Here is a 12,790-nt window from a genome sequence, read left to right on the forward strand (position 1 = left end):
CCGGTCCACAGGCCGACGCTCTAACCTCTGAGCCAAACTGGCCAAGGCAACATATATAATTTTTCTTCACTGATCCCAAAGAGAGAGGAAAGGAGAGGGAGAGAGACAGAGACATTGATGAAAGAGAACATCGATTGGCCACCTGCTGCACACCCCCCACTGGAGGTCAGCCCACAACCTGGGCATGTGCCCTGACTGGGAATCGAACCAGTGACCTCTTGGTGCATGTGTCGACGCTCAACCACTGAGCCACACCAGTGAGGTGAAAGAACCCCCATTTTTAATCAAGAAGGGACAACTGCAAGAGAAGAAGGCTATGAGCTATGGGGTCTGCTCAAAGCAGGGTGAGGCCAGGTGACCTGAGAGACTCCTGCAGTTTGATGCGTCTATTTGACTCCATGAGACTAACATCATACCGGTGAAAGAGCTTCCGATCTCCCCTTCTCAAGCCCCCTTTCTATTACAACAAAGTCTGATGGCAGAAACGCAGCTGCGTTGATGAAAATTTTGGTATGATCGAAATCTGCACTTACCTTTATGAGAAAAAATGGTGAGCAACAGTGATTTGGTTCCTAAGGGCTGGGAAGAGGCCACATGTCAGACATGGTGGCACTAGGTCTGAAGCTCCAGGGTGAGAGTCCAGAATGTGTGACAGGTGAAGGGTCCAGCCAGCCCTCTCCCCTCCACCTGCCTTGTGTGCTTGAGGCACATTCTCTAAAGGCCTGGACAGTGCTCTTAGAAGATAATTTAAATTCCAGTCTGTTCTTTGGGACCATTTTAGTCCCTAAAGTCATTTAAAGTTTGGAAAGTGAGTTGTACTCAGTTGAGAAAGTTTGTATTCTTCTGGGATAATATCCCCAAGATCCAATTATGATGAAGGCACTGCAGAAGTTTTGTTGCCTGCTTCCTCTCTCCCTCCCTCCTCTTCTCTCTCTCCTTCCCTTCATCCCTTTTCTCTGGATGCTATAATCCCATTAGCAGGGTCCAGCAGCCTGCTGCTCAGTGATTCCATGACTCATCCAGACCCCCCTGTCTTTTCAGTTGTGTTGTAGCCAAGCTTCACCACTCCAAGTCTGTGCTTATACAGTGCTTTTTAGAAGGTCTGAGTGAAAGATATACTTTCCCTTTAAATTTTCAACTCATTGGATTAGGCCCTTGAAGCAATCTGCCCGGTTTTTCCTCAGTCTTCACTTGACATCCATCTCAATCATTGTCCTTTCAACTTCCTGTCATTTGTGCATGTGCTCCAAGACCTTATGGGAGTCACTGATAGAATGTGATCCAGAACAGGGAGGGGTCCAGAGAATGGGTCCATTCCTTTATTCAGTGAGTGATTATTGCATAAAAGGCAGTCCTGTTCTGCCTTCCAGAGTGCACCCTCTAGTGGCGAGAGGGAGGCCCAGGAAAAGGCGATGACCAAACAGGGTAGGAAGTGCAGGGCAAGGCGAGTGCCCTGGCTGCTGTGAAAGCCTGGAGGGAGGCAGGAGCCAGGTTTCCTGCGGTGATCCAGGTCCGCGGTGTGCCAGAGCTGGCTCACCAGTTGTGCAGTCCCTTCCCAACTTCCGTTCATGATGTCGTTGGTAGTTTGAAATGGTACCTCGTGGGAGTGTTTACACCACAGAAATCAGCACACGATCCAGATCAGGGATTTTTCCGTTCTGGAGATCCAGTTGTTCAACATTTTCCAGCACACCACTGGGATGGCTGAGTGGCGGTTTTCCCGATGCAGGGGTGTGGGGAAGAGCCCCAGGCAGAAGGGGCCGTGGAAACACAGGCACAGACGTGAGGAAGAGCCCACAGGTGGGGAGCAATGGGCAGTGCAGTGTTGCTGGAGCAAGAAGGGGCAGGTGCTGCTGATGGGGAGGAAGGCTGGGCCGGACCTGTGGTTGGTCTTTGGGGGCATCCCGGGGAGTTAGGACTTTCTCTTGCAGGGGAAGAGGAGGCACGTTTTAAGTAATGGTCTGACATGATCACATTTGCATCTTAGGTTGATCCTTCTGGGCACAATGTGGAGGGAAGAGTGAGGGCAGGAGCACAGGACTAAGGAGACAGGGAAACCCCTTTCACAAGTGAAGGTAAGGACAGTAGTGATTGAGGGGTGGAGAAGACAAGGATATTCAAGACGTATTTGGTAGACATAAAATATAATATTAGCATTTGGTTGGACATGGCAGCAAGGAATGAGAATAAAGTCAATATTTGTAGCTCAGATGATGGGTGGATGATGAAATAGTCTCTACTTTCAAGGTGACACCATGAAAGTAGAGAATATTCACCAAGTTGCTGGTTTTAGGGGAAAGATTAATTAAGTTTGGGGCATAGTGTGTGTGAAGAATATCCAGGTAGAGGTGGGGAAATGTCTGAACAGGACACTCATCGACTCATCCATCACTGAGGGAGAGGGGCTGGAACCCAGCAGATTCTGGCTCTCCTCTCCTGTCTCCACACCAGTCTAACTACTACAACGGGAGGTGTTGGAGACCCCTTCTCCAAATGCCAGTTAGTAATATCTACAGGGTTTCCTTCACCCCTGAGTCATTAGGGGCTCTATTGAGAAGGAGGTTTTCTGCAGGCAGAAGAGGAAGTCCCCAGAGACCAGTGACCCAGAGGGGGTCAGCAGGGCTGTGGACAGTCAAGGGTCAGGGGGTAGGGGCAAACAAAGACTGAAAAAGCAGCTAACTTCAGAACAGAGAAATTATAAGTAGCTGCTCAAATCATTCATAAAAAAACAAAACAGCCCTGACTGGTTTGGCTCAGCGGTTGGAGCACTGGCCAGCAGACCAGAGAGTCCTGGGTTCGGTTCCCACTAAGGGCATGTATCTCGGTTGCAGTTTGTCCCCAGCCCCAGTTAGGGTCGTGTGAGTGGCAGCCACTTGACATGTCTCTCTCACACCGATGTCTCTCTCTCTCTCTCTCTCTCTCTCCCCCCCCTCCCTCCCGCTCTATCTGAAGATAAATGTAAAACACACACACACACACAGGGCAGCAAAGATGCAGTTGACATCACAAATGCAAGGTGCTATAGCCCAACAGAGGAGGGTCCCTCCACCTACTTATATCCAAGTATCTGTCATACTGACTATAATGCTTCCCCAAACCTAGTCAGGACAAGGTTGGGGAAATAGTTGTAAATTAATGGCAATGCTTATTAATATCAACATCTCCCCACCATCTCAAATAAAACAAATCTAACCAGCCATAAACTCTTCAATCACAGAAATGATTTCTTTATCATATCTTTATTTCCAGGAACAAGCTTGGAGCTGGTCACAAAAGACGTATAGAAACTGTATCCTGAAATGTCAGAAATAGCCCCTTGGCCACGCTACCGCCACCAGCCCAGACTGGCTCTCCTCCTTACTTCACATCTTTCTTCCAGTTGTCAAGACCAGCTATTCTAACCGTTGTTGATTCTTCTGTCTCCTGCACCTCCCACCCCAGATCCATCTCTAAATCTTATGATTTTTCCTCCTAAATGCCTCCCAGGGCCACTCACCCTCCACCCCTGTTATTTGCATCCCAGGCTGGTCCTGCAGGCCCCTCCTGCACTGCCTCTGCCGCTCTAGCCCTGCCCCTGCCTCGGTCTCTAGATATTCCTACTTTGCTGGGCGTGCTCTGAATGCAAGACCCATTTCTGGTAAACATGTCCCCCAACTACTCCTACTCTTTGGTACTTGGCACAAGGCCTAGCACATATGACATGTTTGCAACATAGAGATTATTCAGAGTAGTGGGCAGGAGAGAGAGAGTGAGGGAGGGAGAGAGAGAGAGAGCACATGCATTGGGTTGCTGAGTGCAGGGGAGGAGGTGCCTGGCAGCCCGGAATCCGTCTGGCCCAAAGTTCCCAGAAATATGTGAATCACTGGGGCCCAGCTCTTCTTCCCTTCTGGGCTCTTTGAGCCTCAGCCTTGACAGTCAGCCTTTGTCCGCTTGTCTCACTGAGCTCCAAGGTCAGGCAAGGGCACTGTGAGTAGCTGTCACTCCTATGAGCTGTGGCTGTACTTTGGATCCCTCTACACTCAGGGTCATGAAGAGACACCAGGAAATTAGACAGGAGTTACAGAGTATGTGCCGATGTTCAGAGTGTGTAACCACGTGTTGCTGGAACAGCTCTGAGAGATGTGACCTGTATGACCTGCTTGGTTATGGCTTGGTAGTACCCAGAGGGGCGGTAACACCAGAGATGGCCACTTCTCCTGGCTTCAGTAAACTGGCAGCTTCCCGGCTCCACTGGCCTGCCTTCCTGTGAGCAATGGACCCCACCCAGCCTAGACTGCACCCCACACTGGGTAAGTGCCGGAACCTCCATGGCCAGCTCTTTACCACTGGGGAGGGAAGAAAAGAGGCTGATGTAGAGAGGGTTGTGCAGGGAGGGGCTTGAGGGGAGGATTGGGCTGGGGGACATGACAACATTTCCAGAGCTCTGGAGGCTGCTGCTGTGGCAAGGGAGCCCGGAGGCCGACGTAGGACCAGTGGAGGAAGGGAGAAGTTAGAAAAGGCAGATATCAGGTCCCTGAAGAACTCTGACAGCCCAGGCTTCCTGACAACATTGGAAGCCATGAGCCCTCACTTCAAATTGTCCAAGCAGAGTCCGAGAAATCACTTACTAAAGAGAGCATCCCTCTAACAGGTGGGTTAAAGGAAAGGACTGGACTGGTTTAATATCTGAAGATTCTGCTGAGCCTCGAATTTTGTGCTACCTCATAACATAGGAGCCTTTCTCAAAAATGATTCCCCCATCTCTTAATTCCTGATATCCTGAGATAATAACCCCTTTAGACTCTGTATCAGTACCAATTAGAAAACATCACCCCCTTGCCCTGGCCGGTTTGGCTCAGCGGTTAGAGCGTTGGCCTGCGGTCTGGAGAGACCCGGGTTCGGTTCCCGCTAAGGGCACGTACCTCGGTTGCAGTTTGTGCCCGGCCCTGGTTGGGTGGTGTGGGTGGCAGCCACTCGATGTGTCCCTTTCACATCGATGTTTCTCTCTCTCTCTCTCTCCCTCCCTCCCACTCTATCTGAACAAAAAAAAAATGGAAAAATATCCTCGGGTGAGGATAAAAAAAAATAATAATAATAAAATAAAATAAAGAAAGAAAAAAATTTAAAAAAAATAAAAAATAAAAAAATAAAAAAAATAAAAAAAAAGAAAACATCACCTCTTCTCCAGGGCCACGCAATTCACAAAACCCTCTCCTAACATCAGTTTCTCTGCCTTTAAACTGAGAGGTCAGTGATTCAGAAGACATACAATAGAAGTACATGGGAAGCATTTATTTAAAAGACAAAACAAAAACAGAAACAAAAAAATCTGATCTCCAAGACCATCTTCAAAGGAGGACACAGCAATGTGTATTTAAAAAATGTGTGTGTGTGTGTGTGTGTGTGTGTGTGTGTGTATTCCTCACCCAAGTATATTTTTCCATTGATTTTTCAGATAGTGGGGGGGGGGGGGGGAGTTGTTACAAAACACTGAAGTACAAACTAAATACTGTTAAAGAGATAAGAAACTTCATGTTTTCAAGTCAGCACCTTCTCTCTCCATGAGACCATCTGTGTGAAAAGTCAAATTATAATAGAAACTTGCTGGGCAAGGAGGAACTAGATCCAGAGGAATGGGCCACATGACTTCAGTGGCCAGGGCCACTGAGCTGTGATATCTTGAAGTCCCTAGTTGTATGACAGAGACAGAGTTACTCAGAGACCTCTGCTTCCCTGGAAGGTGTTGGAGACACACAACATATGCAGACATACAGTTTGCTTTAGGTATATTGATATCACTGATCAGACAGAAATGTCCTTCATATTGCCCCATCAGTGTGGTTCAGTGGATTGAGCATCATCCCAAGGACTGGGAGGTCCCAGTTCGATTCCCAATCGGGGCATGCAGGAGGCAGTCGATTGATGTTTCTTTCTCACATCAATGTTTCTATCTTTGTCTAAAAATCAAGAAAAACATATTTAAAAAAAAAAGAAAAGAATGTCCTTCATTTTATTAAGTTTTGTTAAGTTTCCAGAGTCTGCTCTTTATGTTTTTGACTGATACCCAGCCCGGACTTATATAACTGGGTTTTATAGTTGAATCCCATTGGGTGAGTTTATTTACAGTTTTAGGGACATCATACTATGACCCCCATATATTAAAAAACAAATATGTATTTTCTGTGCTCAGTATTCCTAGGGATGAAAAAAAGTTTGAAATGAAAGTTTATCCAGCCGACCTGCTGTGACAGAATTTTTCTTGCTGGGCCTCTCAGCCCACCCAAAACTAGAGAAAATGTTCTTTGTGCTCATCCTATCGATGTACCTGGTGATCCTGCTGGGCAATGGAGTCCTCATCCTGATGACCATCCTTGACTCCCACCTGCACACACCCATGTACTTCTTATTAGCGTGGTCAATCAAGCAGAAGAAAGATTCCGTGAACTTAAGGAGAGGTCATTTGAAATTATCCAGTAGGAGGAGAAAAAAAAAGAATGAATGAAAAAGAGTGAAGAAAATCTATGGGATTGACAGGCTATCATGAGAGTCCCAGAGGAAGAAGAGAGAAAGAGGCAGAGAGCTTATATAAAGAAATCATAACAGGAAACTTCCCAAATCTGATGATAGAAATAGACATTTAGAGTCTGTAAACCAATAGAACCCCAAACAGATTGAACATGAAGAGGTTACTCTGAGTCACATTATAATTAAATTGTCAAAAGTCAAAGATAAAAAGAAAATTTTGAAAGCAGCAAGAGATAAGTGGCTTGTCACATACAAGGAAACTCCCATGAGACTATTATGCAAGACTAGATGGGTAATGTTTGTAGAGAGATGGAAAGAATCAAAAGAAATGAAAAACACTGTAACAGAAATGAAAAATGTCTCAGATGGGTTCAATAGTAGACTGGAGGACACAGCTGAGTAAAGAATCTCTGAACTTGAAAATATGTCACTAGATGGTTCCAAATCAGAAAAGCAAAGAGAAAAAAGAAGACACACACAAAAAGTAGCACATCCAAAGTTGTGAGACAACGATGAAAAATGTTCCGTAGTGTAAGAGGAGTACCAGAAGGAGAAGAGCAAAAGGAACAGAAGAGTAGTTGAAGGATGTAAAGGGGTCCTGAGATCAAAGTTTGAGAACCACTGCCTTAAACACTTCTTTTCATTTAAAACATACAACTGGACTTATTTGCCAATCTTTTACTATAGAAAGAGAGCCTCTGGGCCCACAAATTGGACTCTTAATTAACCACACCTACGATACATTGTCCACAATTTTAATTTCACTTTTCTTAGAGAGGAGTAAGAACTCAAAGACTTTTGCAAAAGGATCAAAGTGCAGAATCTGTCTAGAATTTTACAGCTATCTCCCTGACATCTGATATGACCGCCATTTATTTTAACAACTTGCCTTTAATGAGTCTCTCCAAAGCATTCCACTTAGTTTTTATGAAAGCAACTCTTTTCACTCCTTTTAACTCAATTTATGCAATTTAAATAAAATTACTATAACTACAAGATTAACAACTGGCCCGAGCAGCAGGGGGACCATCAGTAACTGCCTCTGAGCATACGGCCCAGCTGATGGGGCCAGACGGGCCGACAACTCACTCTCCCTGAGCATGCGACTTGCCATGGATGTTGATCCACGCATTTTGCAGAGGGAATGAGTCGTGTTAGTTAATCGGGGCAACAGTTAAAGGGGGGTTGGTTAAAAGCATGCTATTCTTAACAAGTGGCAACAACTACTAAAACTAGCATCCCAACACAAACCCTCTGTGTCTACTCAGTTTCAGGAAAGATTTTGAAGTTATCCCCTTATCCTCAGTGCCTAGCATAGAATAAGGAGATGATCAGAGGAATTCACTGTTCTGACTAAATGTCAAAACAACCTTTCAGTCCCCGGTCTCCTGTGCTAGCTTAAACACCCTCTCTCCTGCCTCTTATTTTGTTCTTTATTTCTCTCCCTCTCTTAGTTACGAACTCCTGCCCTTACTTCAGTCTTTTCCGTTAACCCTGACCTGTCCCTAAGCCTTATAGTTTCTTCTGCAGACAGGTCTCTCACACTAGTTCCCCTCACACCCTCCACTCTGACCTCCCACCCTTGACTCTTCCCTGCTTCGGGCTCTCATACGACTTAGGGGCAATCATCCCAGACTGTAGCTGTCACCCGCCCTTATCATTTCTGCTCTCTTTCTAGTGCCTGGTGCCTGCCCTTGGTCCATGTCTCATGCTTCCTGTTTTTGCCTGGACAGCTCTGGAGGGACAGTGCTGAGGGACTGCGGAGAGGGCCAGCTGCTCCGGAGCACGTGGAAGACCAGTGTGTGTGTCGGGAGCAAGGCAAACCTCCCACCCCTTGTTTGGACACTTAGCCTTGCAAAGACAAGTGCAGAGCCCCCCTCACAGACACCATCGTGGTCAAAGCACAGCCAGACCTTAGTTATCTCTCTACTTCAGGAAGGTCAGCAAAGACAGGATGGGAACCTTGTAATCTAAGAAACATTTCTTTGTAGTGAGGGTTAAGATTTACATAGAACTGTCTGAATCTTATCTAATTGGGTTTATGGGACACAGGCCCTAAACTCCTGTGAGAACTCCCACCAAACTTTAAATTGCTTCTGGGATTAAAACTGGCCCCAGACAACCAGAGCTCTAAATTGCTGCAGGCTCTGTAACAGAACCTCTGGGACAGGGCGAGGGACAAAGAGCAGAGGGCGTCAGCTCTGAGCGCGCAGGCCGGCGTGGCTGCCAGGACCACGGGGAGGCAGCTTCTCAGGCTGTCCTTCCTCCTCATATCTTACTGGGCATAGAGAAGGCCACCGAAAGGGAGCAGCCAGGGTGCCTTCATCTGTGGTCAACCCTAAATTTTCCTTACTTTGCTGGGAAATTTGAAGGGACTGTTGAGCCTCATGATGGCAAAACAGGATTAGCTTCCAGGCACAGCCCCCGCAGGTAGGACCATGCCGGGGATGGTCAAGGCGAGAGGCTGAAGCAGTCACCTCCCAAGCTCAGAGGCCTCCCAGCACGCTCCCTGCCATGAGACCTTCTGTCCAGGTGAGCTCCTGACCCCATCATGGCCTCGTCCCCACACTGGACGTAGACTGAGTTCTCTCTGTGGCTAAAGTTCCTTCAGGCAGGCGAGAGGGAGAGAAGAGGTGGTTATGATGGAGACCTGGTCTCAGCTTCCAAGTCTCCGAAGGGTTTTTCTGGGGGAAGGGAGCAGGCATGTCCTGGGAGTCTAGCCAGGTGTGGGGGCAGGCAGAAGTGAGGAGTGGGGATGACATTAGCAGAAGGAAGTTTCTCCTTAAAGTAAGGGGAAACTTTCCAACAATCAAGCCTGTCTAACAGGGAGCCATGCGCTCGCACAACTCAAGATGTCCAAAGCGGAAATGGGGAAACTGTGCTTCGCAGAAGGTATTCATACAAAGGAGGTGGAAGGGGCAAGACTGGGCATTTTACGGCATCTCTGCCAAGTCTGAGAATCTCCAGTTAACAATATAAATATCTCTAAAAACAGATTTATTTTCCCTAAATATTTCCGACATCCACAGTTAATCTCTGAAAATTGCGCGAGGCAGATATTTTGGAGAAAGGTGTGACACCTGTACCTTTCATGAGTGCCCTAGGGAGAGCGAGGAGGGCCAAGACTTCATGACTGGCCCTGGCCTGTTTGGCTCAGTGGTTAGAGCACTGGCCCTTGGACTGAAGGGGTGTGGATTTGATTCTGTCAAAGGCACATGCCTGTGTTGTCGATTTGATCCCCAGCCCCGGTTGGGGTCATGCAGAAGGAAACCAATTGATGTGTCTCTCTGACATCGATGTTTCTCTGTCCCTCCCTCTCTTCCACTCTATCTGAAAAAATCAATGTTCTCAGGTGAGGATTACAACAAAACAGACTTAATGATTGCTCCTCTGCTTCTCAGTAAACCTGCTCTAATACAAACAGAGGAGCCAGAATACAATCGGAGTGGTGAGGGAAGGCGCCCTATGGAGAAGGTCGGGGACCAGGCTCCAGTCCTGGCTCTGTCTGTGCTGCCCGTGACCCTTCCGAACTTCATTTTCCTCGTCTCTAATGTGAGCGGCCAAGGCTTGAGGTTCTCTCTAGTGTGCTGAATCATTCTGTAGTGACTGAAGGACATCCTATATGCAGTACCTCCTTTGAGTGACCTCTCTGCAAGGATGCGTAGAATTGTCTGCTTTCTTGTGGAGAAAGCATTACTGTGGCATTGCAGTGGCTGTAATGATCAACTCAGAGAACGGTCTGAGCTAGGTATTGTGACTTATTAAATAGCTCCAGAAGCACAGAGCCTTGTCACAGTGTCATAGATGCTCACAGTGGGAGACATACAGATACTTGTCCTTGGATTCTCTTCCTGCTCCCCAACCCCCAGGGCTGGACCAGACTAGGAAACAGCAGACTGTGGACAGAGGCCATGGTTGGACAGGGGGGATGTGGAAGTGCTTCTGTTTGGGTCTCCACAGTCTATTGGCCAGAAACCCCCTATTGAGTGTCATGAAGGGAGATCGACAAACAAACTCATAAGAAATTAAATATAAACCAGGTATCAAGTAACAAATGTAGATGCTAGGCAGACTCTAATCTTCCTGGCCCGTGTTCATCACATTCCGTTTGTGTAGGACTCCAGGGGAAGCCAAATGACCATCAGAAAAAGAATAATACAAGCACAGAATTAGAGTCAGGGGAGTCAGGTGATGTCAGTGGTCAGCATCACTGAATATGATAACCTCCCAGGACACTGCAGGGACAGTTTGGGGACAGGCAGAGCTGACCCTCTGGGTTTCTGTTTTACGTCCCCATGTAGGTTCATCCTTACACATCCCTTCCTTCAAGTGTGTTAACACTATTGATCTGGCTAAAATTATTTCATATATCATGGTTTGACTGGATTTCCAAGCTGTCTCTTTCCTGCTTTTGATGTGATATAGTCTGAGTTTTTTTTTTTTTATCCTCACCCAAGGACATTTTTTTGATATTTTGTTCAGATAGAGTGGGAGGGAGGGAGAGAGAGAGAGAAACATCGACATGAAAGGGACACATCAAGTGGTTGCCACCCACACGACCCAACCAGGGCCGGCGACAAACTGCAACCAAGGTACATGCCCCTAGTGGAAACCGAACCCAGGTCTCTTCAGACCGTGGGCCAACACTCTAACCGTTGAGCCAAACCGGCCAGAGCTAGTCTGAGTTTTAAGGTGACTGTAGTACAGAGTGAATTTTCTCCCCTAGACACTGATATTACAAATGTGTCAAAGGGGACATTTAATTATAAGTGCTGGAAGCATCTCATTATAATCCCCACATATTGATCCCTATAAATGTGTTTGCTGTCAGTTTTCCTGAGGGTAGAAGAGAGAATTTAAAATGGAATTTAAAATGGAAGTGGCCAACCAGTCCATTGTGGCAGAATTTGTCTTGCTGGGGCTGTCAGATCAGCCAAAGCTAAAGAATACATTCTTTGTGCTCATCCTGCTGATGTACCTGGTGATCCTGCTGGGCAATGGGGTCCTCATCCTGGTGACCATCCTTGACTCCCGCCTGCACACACCCATGTACTTCTTCCTGGGGAACCTCTCCTTCCTGGACATCTGCTACACAACCTCTTCCATCCCCCTAATCCTGGATGGCTTCCTCACTCCCAGGAAAACCATCTCTTTCTCAGGCTGTGCAGTACAGATGTTTCTCTCCTTTGCCATGGGAGCCACAGAGTGTGTGCTTCTGGGCATGATGGCGTTTGATCGCTATGTGGCCATCTGCAAGCCCCTTAGATACCCTGTGGTCATGAGCAAGTCTGCCTACATGCCCATGGCTGCCGGCTCCTGGCTGGCTGGTGGAGCCAACTCCTTGGTGCAGATCTCTCTTGCAGTACAATTACCCTTCTGTGGGGACAATGTCATCAACCACTTTACCTGTGAGATCCTAGCTGTCCTGAAGCTGGCTTGTGCTGATATCTCCATCAATGTGATCAGTATGGGGGTGGCCAATGTGATCTTCTTAGGGGTCCCAGTTCTGTTCATTTTTGTCTCCTACATCTTCATCATCACCACCATCCTGAGGATCCCCTCAGCCGAGGGGAGGAAAAAGGCCTTCTCCACCTGCTCTGCACATCTTACTGTGGTGGTCATCTTCTATGGGACTATTCTTTTCATGTATGGAAAACCCAAATCCAAGGACCCACTGGGGGCAGACAAGCAGGATGTTTCAGACAAGCTTATCTCCCTCTTTTACGGAGTGCTGACCCCCATGCTCAACCCCATCATTTACAGCCTGAGAAACAAGGATGTGAAGGTAGCTGTGAAGAACCTAACAAGTCATAAATGCTTTGCCCAGTGATAACAGGAGGAGGCAGTGTATCTTGTGATTCTGTACACACAGGAGATCCCCTAGGAAATGACCACATAAGCACAGACTTGCTCAGTTTTATCACAAAACTGCCCAAACAACGTGCATCAGAATGGGGCTTTACTGTGTGATTGACAAGGCACCATCAACTCTGCAGAATGAAGAGGGCGTTGTGCTAAATCATCTAGAACCAATAATAAGTGACTTGTAAAATTTATTTTCATTCCGAAAAAATAAGCAATAAAATTAAAACTTAAAAAAATATTATACTTTTTTCTTTGTTCATGTACAGACTACCTGCAGTTTGTATGTGCCAATTTTCTGCTCTACTGTGTAATGGGGAGCCTGGCAATGAGGAACAGTCACTAGTTAACTGGTGTGCAAACTAAAATCCAATCTGCATTTTGGAAAATTACCAACACCAAGACATGCCAAATTACACTAATT

The 12,790-nt window shown here is 46.9% G+C and overlaps 1 protein-coding gene across 1 annotated transcript; it reads left to right on the top strand.

Moving 5' to 3' along the window:
• The first annotated feature begins 11,377 nt into the window (after positions 1-11,377).
• On the top strand, positions 11,378-12,334 carry LOC118629554 (olfactory receptor 13C7-like). The gene has a single exon (XM_036260967.1). The coding sequence runs from the start codon at positions 11,378-11,380 to the stop codon at positions 12,332-12,334; it is 957 nt and encodes a 318-aa protein (XP_036116860.1).
• Positions 12,335-12,790: the final 456 nt, after the last annotated feature.

Source organism: Molossus molossus, unplaced genomic scaffold (genome assembly GCF_014108415.1).
Source record: "Molossus molossus isolate mMolMol1 unplaced genomic scaffold, mMolMol1.p scaffold_m16_p_14, whole genome shotgun sequence".
Taxonomy (NCBI): Eukaryota; Metazoa; Chordata; class Mammalia; order Chiroptera; family Molossidae; genus Molossus; species Molossus molossus.